This window comes from Montipora foliosa, chromosome 11 (genome assembly GCF_036669935.1).
Source record: "Montipora foliosa isolate CH-2021 chromosome 11, ASM3666993v2, whole genome shotgun sequence".
In the NCBI taxonomy this organism is placed as follows: domain Eukaryota; kingdom Metazoa; phylum Cnidaria; class Anthozoa; order Scleractinia; family Acroporidae; genus Montipora; species Montipora foliosa.
In genome coordinates, this window is record NC_090879.1 from 31,134,463 (window position 1) to 31,151,962 (window position 17,500).

The window sequence follows — 17,500 nt, forward strand, 5'->3', positions numbered from 1 at the left end:
GTTTTGTGCCTGCCTCTTATGGCACTGACACTAGTACCGTACGTAGTACAATGGTATTTGACCGTAGCCCTTGGCCGAGAAACTAATCTAAGCCAAAGACGAGAAACGATCAGGATACGGGATATTTAGGTTTAAACAATTGTAGGGATACGGGATTTTTGGCTGGCGGGGGGGAATGGAGGAGATACGGGATATTTTTTAAAGCAGGAACGCATTGCGTACGTGTGGTAGTCCAGTAACTTGACAGTGTTTTTTCCATAACTGTCAACTGAGCTGTGTTTTTTTTTTTCAGGAGATTCAAGTTGTCCTTGCGTAATACGTAGCTCCAATAGTGCACGATGTTATTTTGGTATCGTAAATCATTACAGTGGCATGGTAGATATCTTTGCTAAATACCCCCTGAGAAGGCATGTCAAGTTGTTGAGTAAGATACTAAACCCAGCAAGATTAAATAAAATAAAAGGAAATCGTGAAACATTTTGCTTCAAGGCTGACATGTTGATCATTTACAACTTCTTTTTCACCACAAGCTTAAGCGTTGTGCTCTTCTGAGCTTCTAACAGCTTTCCAGGACCAATGGTCACCGAAATTAAGCCCTTTCCGGCGGGGTTAGTATCTGGATGGGGGACGTCAAAATATGCGACTTGCTGTCAGGAACAGACGACCATAACCTCTATTTTTAACGCTCAAAAATGCGAACTAAGCAAGGTACAAATTTTGTTAGCCTGCTTTATGCAAACCAAATATTGACGCAAAAGTAACTAAATATTGATATGTAGTTATTAAGGGGGAGGAGGAGGAGTTTTTAATCTTCTAATGGCAAATAGGGTGCTTCGTTTTCGAGTTTTGAGTGCTTCGTTTTCGACTTGGGATCATGCGTCGTTTTCGAGTTTTGAGTGCTTCGTTTTCGAGTTGGGATTCGGCGTCGTTTTCGACTTAGGGTCCCTAGTTCGATTTCCACCTTTTGAGTGCTTCATGCTATGTTCTTCGTTTTCGAGTGCAGAATAACTAAGAGTGCTGGCTTAGTTAGATGTGCATGTTTACCTGCACTAAAAGGCTCATATCTAAATCGTCGGTTATTCTTACGCGTGGAGACTTTTTTCCTTTTTTCTTTACCGGGCGTAATTTCATTTTCCGTTTATTTGTGATTATGCAGTAGTCAAAACAACTTGATATCACAGAGCTGATAATAGAACTATTTCCGGTATATATTCAAAACTGCAACTGAACAAATCACTTTCATCGCCTTCGCCAAGTAAACAAGATTATTCCAAACTGCTGTCTTCTCGTCTTGCTGTAATCTCTGTATTGTTTAAACGCAGTCTTTTAAATTATTTGCAAAAGGGAAGTTAAGTTCTCCATAGATTACAGAACGGTTTAGGAACAATCAATTCTATCTGGATATCACTACTTCGAAACAATGCATTTATGATCAGGTTGTTAATCGAGATCAGGTTGGCTCAAAAGATGCTCTTCTGTTTGCTAACCTTATAAAAAAAAAGTCATGTCACTATATCTTAGAACTCGATTTAAAGACAAAAAATGCGTGCGTTTTGCTTTTGACACCATTACAGCTTGTTATAGTTTTTTTTTTAAAGTTTAATTCTTGCTAAATCTTTTAGATTAGTTTCACACTATGACAAAGGAACGGAAACTAAGTGTATGTTTTTAGTTCATTGAAGCAAGGAAAGTAATTTGTGAGGCACAGATCATTTCAAGAAAAAAGAGTATTTCCATTTCGTTATTAGAATCTGCCAAGATCTTCTTCTAGACTAGTTTTAGATTGTACCAAGGCGTCGTAGCTGTCGCTAAGAAATTGTGCATCCTGCGTGTCTGGTGGAACTACGGTCGCTGTACGGCTTTCCCTTTGTTCCGCCATCTTGCTCTTAATGGATTCGAACTCCTTTTTTAACGCTTCTAGTTGCCTCTTTAACTGATCGTTTTCGTTGCGTAGAGCTTTCACTTTATCCTTGTCTCCCATTTCTTAAGTAATCGATATATTATTGCAATAAACATTTGGTATCTTTGCAACAAAACTGGATTTCGCCGGAGCGCTCGCTGAAGCGTCCGAACCGACCGATCGAACCGACCGATCTTTCTTTCTTCAGTTTAGTTCGTTGCAAACTGTTTAAATCTGCGGTGGCGAAGACAAAAAGACACTTATTCCTTAAAAGCTGTTTAAATCTACCGTGGCGGAAACAAGAAGACAACATCTGTACTCCATTTCTCGCAATGCTCAAAGATCTAAAATTCGGCAATTGCATAATCTTTAGTCCACTCCAAAGTTCTAATTTTACAATTCCATAATCTTGATTTTAGTATTAGAGTAACTTGGTATCAAACGTTCCACAATGACTTCAAATCTCGTTAAGAAAAAAGATTAAATCCAGTAGTCCAGTCCGGATTTAAATCGCCGAACCTCTCTCTATCATCGATTCAAAAACTCAACAAAACCTACAAGTAGTAAATAGTTCTCAGAAACTACAAAAGTTCGTCATGATTCTGTCCTGAACAAAAAAAGTGTCAAAAACGAAACCAAAAAACTCTAGTGATCGCTTCTCGAGAGAACAAACAGCCGAAACTGTTCTGTGCCTGCCTCTTATGGCACTGACACTAGTACCGTACGTAGTACAATGGTACTTGACCGTAGCCCTTTGCCGAGAAACTAATCTTAGCCAAAAGGCCGAGAAGCGATCAGGATACGGGATATTTAGGTTAAAAAAATTGTAGGGATACGGGATGTTTGGCTGCAGGGGGGAATTGAGGAGATACGGGATATTTTTTAAAGTAGGAACGCATTGCGTACGTGTGGTAGTGCAGTAACTTGACAGTATTTTTTCCATAACTATCAACTGAACTGCCTTTTTTTTTTCAGGAGATTCAAGTTGTCCTTGAGTAATATGTAGCTTCAATAGTGCACGATATTATTTTGGTATCGTAAATCATTACAGTGGCATGGTAGATATCTTTGCTAAATACCCCCTGAGACGGCATGTTGTTCAGTAAAATACTAAACCCAGAAAGATTGAATAAAATAAAAGGAAATCGAGAAACATTTTGCTTCAAGGCTGGCATGTTGATCATTTACTACTTCTTTTTCACCACAAGCTTAAGGGTGTACTCTTCTGAGCTTCTAACAGCTTTCCAGGACCAATGTTCACCGAAATTAAGCCCTTTCCGGCGGGGTTAGTATCTGGATGGGGGGGGTCAAAATATGCGACTTGCTGTCAGGAACATACCACCATAACCTCTATTTTTAACGCTCAAAAATGCGAACTAAGCAAGGTACGGATTTTGTTAGCCTGCTTTATTCAAACCAAATATTGTAACTAAATATTGATATGAAGTTATTAAGGAGGAGGAGGAGTTTTTAATCTTCTAATGGCAAATAGGGTGCTTCGTTTTCGACTTGGGATCATGCGTCGTTTTCGAGTTGGATTCGGCGTCGTTTTCGACTTAGGGTCCTTAGTTCGATTTCGACCTTTTGAGTGCTTCATGCTATGTTCTTCGTTTTCGAGTGCAGAATAACTAAGAGTGCTGGCTTAGTTAGATGTGCATGTTTACCTGCACTAAAAGGCTCATATCTAAATCGTCGGGTATTCTTAAACGTGGAGACTTTTTTTCTTTTTTCTTTACCGGGCGTAATTTCATTTTCCGTTTATTTGTGATAATGCAGTAGTCAAAACAACTTGATGTCACAGAGCTGATAATAGAACTATTTCCGGTATATATTCAAAACTGCAACTGAACAAATCACTTTCATCGCCTTCGCCAAGTAAACAAGATTATTCCAAACTGCTGTCTTCTCGTCCTGCTGTAATCTCTGTATTGTTTAAATGCAGTCTTTTAAATTATTTGCAAAAGGTAAGTTAAGTTCTCCATAGATTACAGAACGGTTTAGGAACAATCAATTCTATCTGGATATCACTACTTCGAAACAATGCATTTATGATCAGGTTGTTAATCGAGATCAGGTTGGCTCAAAAGATGCTCTTCTGTTTGCTAACCTTATCAAAAAAAAGTCATGTCACTATATCTTAGAACTCGATTTAAAGACAAAAAATGCGTGCGTTTTGCTTTTGACACCATTACAGCTTGTTATAGTTTTTTTTTTTTAAGTTTAATTCTTGCTAAATCTTTTAGATTAGTTTCACACTATGACAAAGGAACGGAAACTAAGTGTATGTTTTTAGTTCATTGAAGCGAGGAAAGTAATTTGTGACGCACAGATCATTTAAAGAAAAAAGACTATTTCCATTTCGTTATAAGTGTTTCTCGTTTTTTTCCTTTTTTTAATCAGACTGTAGATTTCGTTCTTTGGTCGCGCACTAATTACTATGCTGTGTCTTTCTGAGTGACTCAGGAAAAAAGGTCAGTAATTTTCAAGTTCGTCCTAATGATCTTAAATACTTTAATACCTCAAGAGTATTGAAACTAGCGCTGTGTGCTTGACTATAACGGTTCGCAAAACGGCTGTGATTAAAATTCAGGACGAATAAACAATATCCTAGGCATGCAGGCTTTACAAAACAACCGTAACGCCTGTTTGAGTAGCCCACTTTCGATATATTAAAATTCAGCCCTAAACAAAAGGTACCATTTCGAGACTCTGGGGAATAAATACAAGGATTTGTATGAGTTTATTCCCCAGAGGCTCGAGATGAGGCCTTTTGTCTCGGACTGAATTATCGAAAGTGGCGCGCTTAAGGTAATTCCCATGAAAATGACGCAGTATCCAGATTTTTTTCAAACTTGGCACAAACACAGGACATTTAAAAATGGGGTCACCGGGTTGGTTTTCGCACTGTATGCGCTTTATTTTTAGTGTTCTGTCCCAAACGCAATGCAATTCCTTTCATGTGATGGACTTATGATGTTTCACAGTTTGTAATTTTTTTAAAGCCCCAATAGACCAATTTCGATATATTAAAATTCAGTCGAAAACAAAAGATATCATCTCGAGGCTCTGGCGAATAAATATAAGGGTTTGTATGAGTTTATTCCCCAGAGCCTCGCGATGATGCCTTTTGTTTTGGACTGAATTTTAATATATCGAAATTGGTCTATTGCTGTTAAATAAACGGTAGCCTCGCAGCTCCTACAAGGTCTCACCTGATTGGAGACCACCCTTGAGGTTTAACAAAAGAACAAATAACAGAAACAATGGACCCTAGAGGATAGAGTTGCAGCCCTTTTGTTTTAGGCCTAGGGTCCATTGTTTCTGTTATTTGTTCTTTTGTTAAACCTCAAGGGTGGTCTTCAATCAGGTGAGACCTTGTAAGAGCTGCGAGGTGACCCTAAATAAATTCTCTAACTTGCTCAACGAAACCACTGATCCCTGGCGTGCATTTATAAATTTTTGAGAACACCCAGTCGACTATGATCAAATAAATGAATAGGACATTTTATGACTAGTCCTTTCCTTTAAGTTTTTTCTTTGTTAAAGTTTTCGTTGTGCTGGGTTTTTAGTGATAAGTGACGTTCAGACCTCTGTGATTAAATGAAATGCAAAACAAGGTGGCATGAATGCGTGAAGATTCAAGAAGCAATTATTTAAAGCTCGTTCTTTCCAAAGCGTTAGATCACTATTTTGCCATCATTCTAGCTCACTCGGTTTTCATTGGCAACGCGATGCTGACTTTTGCAACTACTGAAGTCGCTATGTTATTTCATTTTTTTTTTTTTTGGTCATTAAACAAGTAAAGCAGAACTGTTTTGCTCAATGTTTGACTTATGAAAAAAAAGGAGGGTGGAGTTATTGGTAAGCTGCAGTCATCCATAATCTCTTATTACTTTATGCTTCTCGCTCTGTTACTTCAACTCAAGGTGCAGCTCTGTTTGCTGAGAACACGTCAAGAAAATGAGACCAAGATTTTGGCATATTTTGGCCACAATTTGCTAACAAAACAAATGAATTATTTTATCTAGAATCGTGATTTATTTCTAGCAAAGGTGAGGCAAACCCGCCGTACATGTTAACCCGTTAATACAACCCCTTAACTAACTACCCTGGGAGGAAATAGAGTGGGTAAAACGTTTCGTCTCGAAGCTAAAAAGCAGATTAAACATCAGGCGTCTTTACCCTTTTTTCCTTCCAGCTTCATCCTTGATTTGACAATGGATCATCTCATCGAAAAAGTTTTAATTGTCATTTAGTTATTGAAGAATGGTAGATAGGAAGTTAGAGGCTGTAGAACAGCGAATGCTAGAGCTTGCCATTGCGATTAGTGTAGAAGACAGGTATCTTGAAGGAATGGCTCATTTTCATCTCGGCGGTGCTTACCTCAACCTACCTGATTATCAACAGGCCATAAAAAGTTATGCGCAAGCATTACATACTTTCATAGAAATAAACTGCAGGGCTGGGGAGGGATCAGCCTATGGAAATATGGGAAATGCGTATCTTAGTGTAGGTAATTTTAAACAAGCCATTACGTACTATGAAAAATGTCTTAGTATTGCAAAAGACGTAGGTCATAGGGCTGGGGAGGGATCAGCCTATGGAAATCTGGGAAATGCCTATCGCAATCTAGGTAATTTTAAACAAGCCCTTGAGTACTGCGAAAAACATCTTAGTATTGCTAAAGAAGTAGGGGATAGGGCTGGGGAGGGATCAGCCTATGGAAATCTGGGAAATGCCCATCTCAATCTAGGTAATTTTAAACAAGCCATTGAGTACTCCGAAAAACATCTTAGTATTGCTAAAGAAGTAGGGGATAAGACTGGGGAGGGCTCATCCTATGGAAATCTGGGAAATGCCCATCTCAATCTAGGTAATTTTAAACAAGCCATTGAGTACTTCGAAAAACATCTTAGTATTGCTAAAGAAGTAGGTAATAGGGCTGGGGAGGGATCAGCCTATGGAAATCTGGGACATGCTTGTCACAATCTAGGTAATTTTAAACAAGCCATTGAGTACTACGAAAAACATCTTAGTATTGCTAAAGAAGTAGGTAATAGGGCTGGGGAGGGATCAGCCTATGGAAATCTGGGAAATGCGTATCTTAGCCTAGGTAATTTTAAACAAGCCATTGTGTATTACGAAAACTATCTTATTATTGCTAAAGAAGTAGGGAATAGGGCTGCCGAGGGATCAACCTATGGAAATCTGGGAAATGCGTATCTTAGTCTAGGTAATTGTAAACAAGCCATTGAGTACTACAAAAAACATCTTAGTATTGCTAAAGAAGTAGGTAATAGGGCTGGGGAGGGATCAGCCTATGGAAATCTGGGAAATGCGTATCTTAGCCTAGGTAATTTTAAACAAGCCATTAAGTACTACGAAAAAGATCTTAGTATTGCTAAAGAAGTAGGTCATAGGGCTGGGGAGGGATCAACCTATGGAAATTTGGGAAATGCTTATTGCAATCTAGGTAATTTTAAACAATCCATTGAGTACTACGAAAAACATCTTAATATTGCTAAAGAAGTAGGTAATAGGGCTGGCGAGGGATCAGCCTATGGAAATCTGGGAAACGCCTATTTCAATCTAGGTAATTTTAAACAAGCCATTGAGTACTACAAAAAAGATCTTAGTATTGCCAATGAAGTAGGTAATAGGGCTGAGGAGGGATCATCCTATGGAAATCTGGGAAATGCCTATCTCAATCTAGGTAATTTTAAACAAGGCATTGAGTACTTCGAAAAACATCTTAGTATTGCTAAAGAAGTAGGTAATAGGGCTGGGGAGGGATTAGCCTATGGAAATCTGGGAAGTGCTTGTCGCAATCTAGGTAATTTTAAACAAGCCATTGAGTACTGCGAAAAACATCTTAGTATTGCTAAAGAAGTAGGTAATAGGGCTGGCGAGGGATCAGCCTATGGAAATCTGGGAAATGCCTATTGCGATTTAGGTAATTTTAAACAAGCCATTGAGTACTACGAAAAAGATCTCAGTATTACTAAAGAAATAGGTGATAGGGCTGGGGAGGGGTCAGTCTATGGAAATCTGGGAAATGCGTATCTTAGTGTAGGTAATTTTAAACAAGCCAATGAGTACTACGAAAAACATCTTAGTATTGCTAAAGAAGTAGGTAATAGGGCTGAGGAGGGATCAGCCTATGGAAATCTGGGAAGTGCGTATTTTAGTCTAGGTAATTTTAAACAAGCCATTGAGTACTACGAAAAACATCTTAGTATTGCCAATAAAGTAGGTAATAGGGCTGGGGAGGGATCAGCCTATGGAAATCTGGGAAATGCGTATCTTAGTCTAGGTAATTTTAAACAAGCCATTGAGTACTACGAAAAACATCTTAGTATTGCTAAAGAAGTAGGTAATAGGGCTGGGGAGGGATCAGCCTATGGAAATCTGGGAAATGCGTATCTTAGCCTAGGTAATTTTAAACAAGCCATTGAGTACTACGAAAAAGATCTTAGTATTGCTAAAGAAGTAGGTAATAGGGCTGGGGGGGGGATCAGCCTATGGAAATCTGGGAAATGCGTATCTTAGCCTAGGTAATTTTAAACAAGCCATTGAGTACTACGAAAATCATCTTAGTATTGCTAAAGAAGTAGGGGATAGGGCTGGCGAGGGATCAATTTATGGAAATCTGGGAAATGCCTATCGCAATTTAGGTAATTTTAAACAAGCCATTGAGTACCACGAAAAACATCTTAGTATTGCTAAAGAAGTAGGGGATAGGGCTGGCGAGGGATCAGTTTATCAAAATCTGGGAAATGCCTATCTCAGTCTGGGTAATATTAAGAAAGCCATGGAGTACCATGAACACAGTCTTACTATTTCTAAGGAAATTGGAAATGTTCTAGGAGAGGGAAGAGCGTGGTATTCGCAAGGTTGTGATCATGAAATCTTGGGTTCCTTGAGCAATGCACTCAGTTGTTATCGTTTAAGTATAAAACATTTTGATGAAATAAGGCATAGTCTGAAGTCAGAATATGAATGGAAAATAACTTTTCGTGATTCTTATCGCATGTCATACACTGCTCTGTGGAGGACACTTTTGAAGAATGGAGAGATTGAAGAAGCTCTGTATGCTGCTGAGAAAGGTCGTGCACAGGCTTTGATGGATATTTTGAAAGATCAATACGGCATTGACTCTCAGTCATTTTCTGCACTTGCTCCCTATCAAATTCTTGCAGCTGCATTAGAGCTTTTACCTTCACAAGCCGTTTTTGTGGCACTTGACACTAACAAGATCACATTTTGGGTGCTACGAAAAGACAGCAAGATCAGCTTTCGACAAAATGAAATCACAAATGGAAGTGCTGATTTGTTGATGGAAACGTTTTTGAAAGAGATCGGCGTATGGGATGGTATCAAATGCGAGAATCGTTCTTTGGATCTACTACGAAATGACCTGTCTTGCAGCAAAAAACCTATCACTGAGAAAACAGTTCTACTATCTTCATCTTCCGTTAACTCTTTACAACCGTTGTATGATGTCTTACTCGGACCAATTGCAGACTTGCTCCAAGGAAACGAGTTAATCGTTGTTCCCGATGGACCATTTTGCTTGGCTCCATATTCTGCATTAAGTGAGTCTATCAGGATCCGCACATTTCCTTCGTTGACCGCTTTTAATGTGATTGTTGGTGCACCTGAAGACTTTCATAGTAAGACTGGCGCACTGCTTGTAGGTGATCCGTGGCTGAAGGAAGTTCCTAACAAGAAAGGGAAGCCCAGTTTGAAACAGCTTCCGTGCGCAAAAAAAGAAGTAGAGATGATTGCAAAACTTCTGCAGACAACACCACTGACTGGAAAAAGTGCCACGAAAGCTGAGGTGCTGAAAAGTATGAAATCAGTTGCTTTAGTTCACATTGCAGCACATGGATGCCCAAAAACGGGAGAAATTTCTTTAGCCCCAAATACCGAACGGGAATCGCTAATCCCAAAAGAGGAAGACTTCATTTTGAAGATGTCGGATGTTCAGACCATTTCTCTTCGAGCAAGACTAGTTGTGCTGAGCTGTTGTCACAGTGGCCGGGGAGAAGTGAAGTCTGAGGGAGTGGTGGGAATTGCAAGGGCTTTCCTGTGTGCCGGAGCTCGGTCTGTTTTGGTGTCACTTTGGGCAATTGATGACGAGGTAACGTTGCTGTTCATGAGAAACTTTTACCAGCACTTGGTAGACGGAAAAAGCGCAAGTGCAGCTCTTCAACAATCGATAAAATCTTTGCGAGAGTCAAAGCAGTATTGCGCTATAAAGCACTGGGCGCCATTTGTGCTGGTTGGCGATGATGTCACGCTGGAATTTCCAAACAAATGGTAAGTGAAGTTCGAAGTTATTTCAGAAAACAAGAATACTTTCAAATTGGAAAATTGACGATAGGCCTAAGATGGCATGATGACGAGCTGCTACAATAGACAAAAGTAGTTGGGAAGGTTATGTAAATGAACCGCACCAGAGCTGTATGTACTTCAACCCGCTTATGTTAAAGCGCAAAAGAAATAGTTTCACCTTCTCTTATATAGACCCCTCCCTCCTATTCAATGTAAAAGGTACCTCAACAATTTCCCACTAAAACCATTCAGTTTTGCACAACATTGAATGAGGGGAGAGAAGCAATGAAGACGTCAAAAGTGCTAACCTTCCCAACAGTTTTGTCTATGATTTGTAGCTTCGTAGTGTAAACAATTCAAAGTTTTCTCCAACACGCTTTTGTCACAAATGTAATTTCCACATGCTTATCACGCATGCACAGTAGCATATTTAAAGGATACACTTCACTTGGTGGACAAACTGTTTTCGTTCAGCCTTTTCTGGCTTTTTGTTAACTGGTGAAGATGGCTCATTTTATCACCTCGTGATGTCACTTTTGGTGTTTCCGTTCTCCCATAGATCACTAAACGTCATCTTTTGTAAATAATTTGAAGATAGCATCGTCCTACAAGAAGCCATTGCATCGGCGCATTGTGTATACTCGAAAGAACCACCTATATTTAGAGCTGTTTTTCTTTTCTTTTTCTTTTTTCCAGAATCGATGTCGAAGATGCTAGAAGACTACCAGGCAGAGCCTGACACTTCAGTGATTGCCGAACTTGTAAAAGAAGTAGAACGGGTTAACAATCATAAATATGCCAGTAGAACAGGCTGCAAAGGTTTAGTAGAAGTTTACTGCGTTAACTAAACCAACAGATTGAGATTATTGTAAGTGAAATTATGACAGAAACTTAGATCTATAGTAAAATGCTACTTTTACCCGTTATTTTGATACTTCGTTTCTCATATAATTTCAAAAGTCAGTGTTGCTGCAGTGGCGATCAAAATCATAGTGCTGTAGTTGAGTTGCTAAAATCATGTTTTATATAGTTCTTTGAAACAGTTTTTGCTGTATGAGTGTAGGCCAGTTTCGAAAGAAAAGGGAAAAAAAATACTTTTCCTTATGAACCTTAACATCAGGCTTTTAACGTGATAAGGAAAAGAGACGTGACATTCGCAACATTCAAAGATCACAAAATAGAAGGGAAACGACGGGTGAAAGTTTTTTCTTATTCTTCTGCATAACAAATGAATGAAATCATCAGCAATAAAGAAGACGTTTTTCTTTTCTTAACCCTTTGGCTACTGGAGATTTGGCCGAAAAACACGTTTTGAAGCTAGTTGAGGAGTTTTTTGATTACTGTCGCGCTGTTTAAGAGCTAAATCTCCCTACAAACCCGTTTCCAGGTTGTACACTCCACAGCCTTTTCAGCCAGGTGCAAAATAAGCCCTTGCAAAGTTCGGGCATGCGCAGAAAGCAAAATTTTGGGTTCAAAAGTAGCACAACACTTTCGACTTCCACTTTTCGCTTTCTCTCCTTCCCTCTCTTTTCGCTTTCCTTGCCTCATTTTTTTTTTCAACTTGCTGGGCATTTGGTAGGCATTGTTTTGGTGGGAAGAGTTTCTAAGAAACCTTTCATCATCTTAGAATTAGGTGCTCAGAAAGGTAGGTGGGCAATGGAGCAAGCTTTTCATGGAGATTTTCAGGTCAATGTTACACGTTTTTTTTTTTTGGCCATTTCTCTACTTTCCTTGACTGAATTTTGCTCATTCTGGTATAGTTTGAAAGATCTCTTCTCCCTGCACAAGTTAGTGGACAAAGCTGTTCCCGACCGTTAAAAGTGATGACGTCACAAGGGGTAGATGGGACGGTGGATAAAGCTGGACGTATTTTGCCAGATAGTAATCAAAGGGTTAATAAACTTCCAAGCAAAGCAAAGTGAAAGAATGTGTTTGCATTTGAAAGTAGTTCAATTCCTGGAATAATAGTCGGAGAACTAACAAATCCGCTGCAAAGTTAGAAAAAAATATCTGGAGCGGATTCATAGCCACCTTCACAACTGGAGAATTTTAAGGTGGCTCTGAATGTGCTTCAGAGAATTTTTATACCTTTGCAAAGAGTTTTATCTTAGCCTGCTATCCACTCTTAAGCAATAAAAAAGGGGGTTCACAGAGTTCGTTTCTGAGCTTTGTGCGTGGATTTACGCAAATTAGTAACGAAGTTTTCAAGCAATGCGTGCTATGAAGTCTGCCCTACAACGGATTGCGTCATCAGCCAGTGAATTGCTCCTTTAACCTCATGAGATCATCGAAAGTGAGACAAATTGCAAGAAACGTTGCCCAGTGTAACAACCGCCAAGCGAGTAGCTTTGCAATGTAAAAACTCTTGTCGAAACAAAATTGAGAGACAAGTTGCTCGAATAATTGTGTAACAGCGTCTTTATGGGTCAAGTCAGTAAGGAAACCATCTAACGTTGGATAAGACGACTCACTCTCCATTTGCTTATCATATGACTTTATTAGAAATCAGAGATATGCTCAGTTTTACAAAATGTGTAAAAATGTGTCTTCCAGACGCACATACAAAATGAGTTTGTGAAGGTAGAGATCTGCAGATTAATTTTTATTGTGCGAAAAATGTTACAAAAAAGCTTCGAAAATGAAACACTCGGAAAATCGATATTAAAACCCGAGGCATTAAGCACCCTGGAAACGAAACAGTGTTAAAGTCGGGGATTAGGTGTAATAACAGTTTGTAGGTAGGAAATCCGGTTTTAAAAGGGTTCCCTTTTCGATAGCTTCGGTGTCGATGCTATCCAAAAAAGACGACATAGCTCTGGTTTCAAAAGGTTTGCATGTTTTTCTCAATTGCTGCTCCGTCCTTGAAAACAGTGACTTCTTTTCGTCCTGGTATAAACATAAAAACAAACAGTATGACGTTGACCCACAAACAAAGTCTGGAAAAGTTAAGTAGTCAAAATGAAGTATGCTACAACAATAAAGGATTTGTTTAGGATGCCAATATGACCGCCATTGCGCTTTTTGCTTTGCTATTTTCTTGTTTGCAGGTGGGGGTGGGGGTGGGGAGGGGGCTAACCCCTTCAAAAGTACTTCCTGTAGATTGCAAGGGTACGTTGGATTCGAGGCGGGAATCGAGCCTAGAGTCGCAGAATTTCGTCTTTCTAATTTCAATACCCTCTAGGCTAACGGGACAAGATGGGATGAAGTTTATTTTGTGTACAAATTGCCACTAAGCAGATCTTCACAAACATTTAAAACCAAACTGTTAAAATTATTCCCCGCGTGGGGGTGCGTTCCTTTAGGATGATCCGAAAAAGGATCACTGATTCAAGATCATTTGGACCATGGTGCATCAAAGGAACCGAAGAAGTTTTTCGCGGATTTCCTTTGATGCACCGTGATCCAAGTGATCTTGGATCATTGAGGGACCCTTAGTTCAGAGCTGAGCTGCCTCGGCAAGATGACATGGAGCAGGAATGAGGGCCACCCTAATCTCACCAACCTAAAAAAGACGGTGTCTGTCCGATGCATTTCAAGGGAAGAACTTCTCAGACTATTTGCGCTTGTGGTGATTTCCTTTGAAAATTTTGTGAGCCCGGAAGATGAGGAATGGGAAAAAATTGTTGTCGAGACCCGTGAATTTTCAGAGCTCATTTGAGTCCCCCGTATTGAACCAGGGTCCTTCAGAACTTCAGTCTGACGCTCTCCCAACTGAGCTATCTCGGCAAAAATGACATGGAATGGCATATTCGTATTCTCAGTATTGGACTGGAACTAGCTTGCAATGGAGGCTAATGCGGGGGAATATATTAAAAAGTATTTGCATTTGAAAAGATTCCCCCGCATTAGCCTCCATTGCAAGCTAGTTCCAGTCCAATACCGAGAATACGAATATGGTCTATTGCACCCAGCTAAAAAAAACCGCTTTCGGTCCGATGCATTGCAATGGAAGAACCGAGATATAAGGACTTTTCAGACTATTTGCGCTAGGGGTGATTTCCTTTGTAATGATTTTGGGGGAAAATGGAAAAAAATGGTAAAACCGGATGATGAAGAATGGGGAAAAATTGTTGCCGAGACCCGGGAATTTCCAGAGCTAATTTTCCAGACCTATCTGTCGAGTTTTCTCTACAGCAAGCTACAACACAAACAGAGGGTTCACAATACAAGCAGAGAGCAAGACGTCGCAAACTCTGTTATAATACAGGAGCCCATCTGGAGCGTGCAACGTCCATACAGCGTCTGTGAAACGGCGTTTTCACAAGTAGGTTTATTTTTAGACTAGACCTTCCCGCGAATTAGGTCAAAAAACAAAGGCAGTTCCGGTTCGGTGACCCTATGACGCCAACTTAATTTCTTGTAATTGGTCATCGGGCTCTTGTGGGAGTCTAATTAGCGGGAAATTCAATTTGATAACGCCGTTGCAAGAACACAGTAGAGTTGTAGGCTCCTGTATAATAATTATCATCATCATCATCATCATCATAGTCATATTTCTTTTCAAAATAACCGAGAACTTGGGGACTGGTGATAAGACTGACACTGTGTGGGGGCCTCGAAGGGTAGAGGTTTTTTTTTTTTTTTTTGCTTTCGTCCAGTACTACCTTTCTTGCCGTTAAGGCCTGGCTAAAAGGGTCCAACATGTTAGTGCAACATCATCCAACATTGTTGAATCCAACATGTTGCACTCGTTTGGCCACCATGTTGCATCAAACATCGTCTTCAACCATGATCTTTCAACGTTTCTTTTGTTCTAAAGAGTGAACAACAGTGTGGCATTTGTTTGGCCATCACATTTCAACAGTGTTGCAGCGCGCTTGCGCTGCGGCTATCGGCTATCGGTTTATGGTGAACGAGCCAAGTCTTGAACATCTGAGCGACGAAAGCTTGAGCATGCAATCTCTCTTCGAACAGATAGCCCTTCTTGTGTTCAAAGCTCTCAGGGGCATGGCACCAATGTATCTGCAGGATCTTTTGCAAGTCAACACCCCGGGACGCTACTCCCTACGCAGTGTCTTCACAAGGTTCCTCACACCTGCATGGTGCAAGACCTCTGGAGACCGTGCTGTTTCAATTCCCAGATTCTGGAATAGCTGTCCTCTTGCTATAAGAGAGAGAGAGTGACTCTATTGATAATTTTAAAAGGAACTTGAAAACGCCAACAGGGTGAGAGTTTGTTTTCTAAGGATTTTAGGTAGATTTTGGTTCCAGACCCTTGAGTCCAACATGCTGGACCCAACACGTTGCATTCGTTTGGCCATCTAGTTGTCGTCCGCAACTTTTCCACCATGTTGGATGATGTTGGATCCGTTTGGCAAGGCCTGTATGTGTTAATGAAAAGATACTGGAAATACTCACATAGACAGACACCACTTAATTTAAAATTTAAAAAACTTGGCCCAATTTTATAATGATTTTTAAAAACTAATGCCTCCATGGAATCAGGATTCCCGGATTTGAGCTGTACGCACGGGCGTACGTGCGTATATGGACGCTACGCCCGTGTCAGCAATAACGCCGCTTTTATGAGTATGAGTGTCTAACCTGGCTTGAGCCTGCGATCCAATCAACAACCAGTCCCGGGTCAGCGGTCAACTTAAAAAAACAGCTGACCTCGATAAGGTCTAACTTGAGCCCGCGATATGGTCACGTGATACTTTTCAGAGGATACCTTGTTTTGACAGGTGTCAATTGACCATAACTTTGATGTCCAATATCAAAGATGTATGCTGTAAACTAGCTATAGTGTAAAATGGAGTATTGCCTCCTCGATGAGATCTAAACTTGAGCCCGTGATATGGTTACGTGATACTGGTCACATTGGCATACATGGAGGGGTGGACGGACGTTCGGACGTACGTACGAACGAACGTACATGACGTCATGGCTATAAAACCAAATTTTCTCAATTCGATGGGTTACCATATTTTCTTAGCAATGGTGCTCCGCTATGATATACACATAGTCATCGCATTACAGGTGCCACGATACGACACATATCTCAATACATCACGACATAAATAATTATGTACAACGGGAAGACATTTTGCGACGAACAGTGTGTTTTGTCCGTGGGTGCGCAAGACTTTGTCAGCTGATAATTAACGCAATTTACCCATCTTGAAAAATACATGGGGCAAATGGTAGTGTTAGTTATCTGCGATATCTGTACATGTCAGATCGGAAGTTATACAAAGCAAGGATGGAACTTTGTTGCCCCTGTGTTTAATTAATAACGAGCCACAAAAGAGTTATTTAAATTGCGTAAGGAGTCATTAAAGACAGTGATTTCTGAATGTTGAATAATAATAATAATAATAATAATATGGTGATATGTTGCTTAAATATCGATATTCGTATTGTGTCAAAAAATATCGCGATTCACTGGTGCACCGGTGTATCGTTGCAGCCCTAGTGCGTAATTGCCTGTGTGGTAGACGTTCAAAGGGAAAGGAGAAGGGGATGGGAGAACGGCAAAAGAACCAGTTCTGGTTCTGGTTCTGGTTCCGTTTCTGGATTCTGGCTTTTCCAGAGGCCCTTCAGTAACAGCTGTGCAAGGAAGAGTGATGAGCACAGAAAGTACTATGATCACTGTCATCATCAAATTTATGATTGTTACAATCCTGTAGATATTCATACCGAGTAATTATCATTTATCATCATCAACATTGTAAGCATTGTCATCAAGATCATCATCCACGAAAAGTCAGTTACTGACAGTTTAGAAACGGTGGACACCACACTGTATGCCATGGGAACACTCACATTTTTTTCTTTACTATTGTTTCCTCTATGAAAAGTGAATAATTAATCCTACATTATTAAAGGATGGAAATCCTTTTAAACCTTTTTGGGATGAGCTTGGAGTTGATTTTGATGAGAAGATTGTCTACCATCTTGGGACTCATGTTCAAGATCCTTATGAGAGAGACAAGTGGAAAGAGGAGTATGTATTACAATTTGTAATAATTTCTTATCACTGGTTCTTAAGAAAACTGCTACCAGTTAAACCCAAAAAATATGCAAAATATTATTATTATAATCATTAATATTATCATTAATATTAATATTAGTATTGATAATAGTCCTGATCATGATACACCATGCACCGATGGCTCAGTTGCTTGAGCACCAGGCTGCCTTGCGAGAGGTCGTGAGTACGACTCTGGCCAGACCAACACTCAGGGTCTTAATTAAAAATAACTGTGAAGAAAGTGCTGCCTTCGGTTTGTATGGTTATTAAAGTTTCAACGATGTGTCTTT

At 39.8% G+C, this 17,500-nt stretch overlaps 3 protein-coding genes across 5 annotated transcripts in view; all 3 read left to right on the forward strand.

The window, feature by feature from the left end:
- LOC137974809 (GDP-fucose protein O-fucosyltransferase 1-like) overlaps positions 1–470 on the forward strand; it is a 15,164-nt gene extending 14,694 nt beyond the window's left edge. The window contains exon 6 of one of the 2 annotated variants that reach the window (XM_068821800.1): positions 296–470. In XM_068821800.1, coding sequence (XP_068677901.1) covers positions 296–316 — 21 coding nt within the window. In that variant the 3' untranslated portion in view covers positions 317–470. Of the gene's footprint in view, positions 1–292 lie in introns of both variants that reach the window. The other variant, XM_068821799.1, reaches the window with a different exon arrangement.
- Positions 471–2,936: 2,466 nt separating this feature from the next.
- On the forward strand, positions 2,937–8,464 carry LOC137974807 (tetratricopeptide repeat protein 28-like). Of its 2 annotated transcripts, none has more exons than XM_068821793.1 (3): positions 2,937–2,958; positions 4,301–4,371; positions 6,099–8,464. In XM_068821793.1, the coding sequence occupies exon 3, from the start codon at positions 6,167–6,169 to the stop codon at positions 8,447–8,449; it is 2,283 nt and encodes a 760-aa protein (XP_068677894.1). In that variant the 5' UTR covers positions 2,937–2,958; positions 4,301–4,371; positions 6,099–6,166; the 3' UTR covers positions 8,450–8,464. The 2 variants fall into 2 exon arrangements, with proteins under 2 accessions (XP_068677894.1, XP_068677892.1); XM_068821791.1 differs by lacking the exon at positions 2,937–2,958 and adding an exon at positions 2,977–3,864.
- Positions 8,464–12,089, forward strand: LOC137974808 (tetratricopeptide repeat protein 28-like). The gene is made up of 2 exons (XM_068821794.1): positions 8,464–10,222; positions 10,934–12,089. Coding segments are annotated over exons 1-2 (1,512 nt in total). The 5' UTR covers positions 8,464–8,711; the 3' UTR covers positions 10,935–12,089.
- Positions 12,090–17,500: the final 5,411 nt, after the last annotated feature.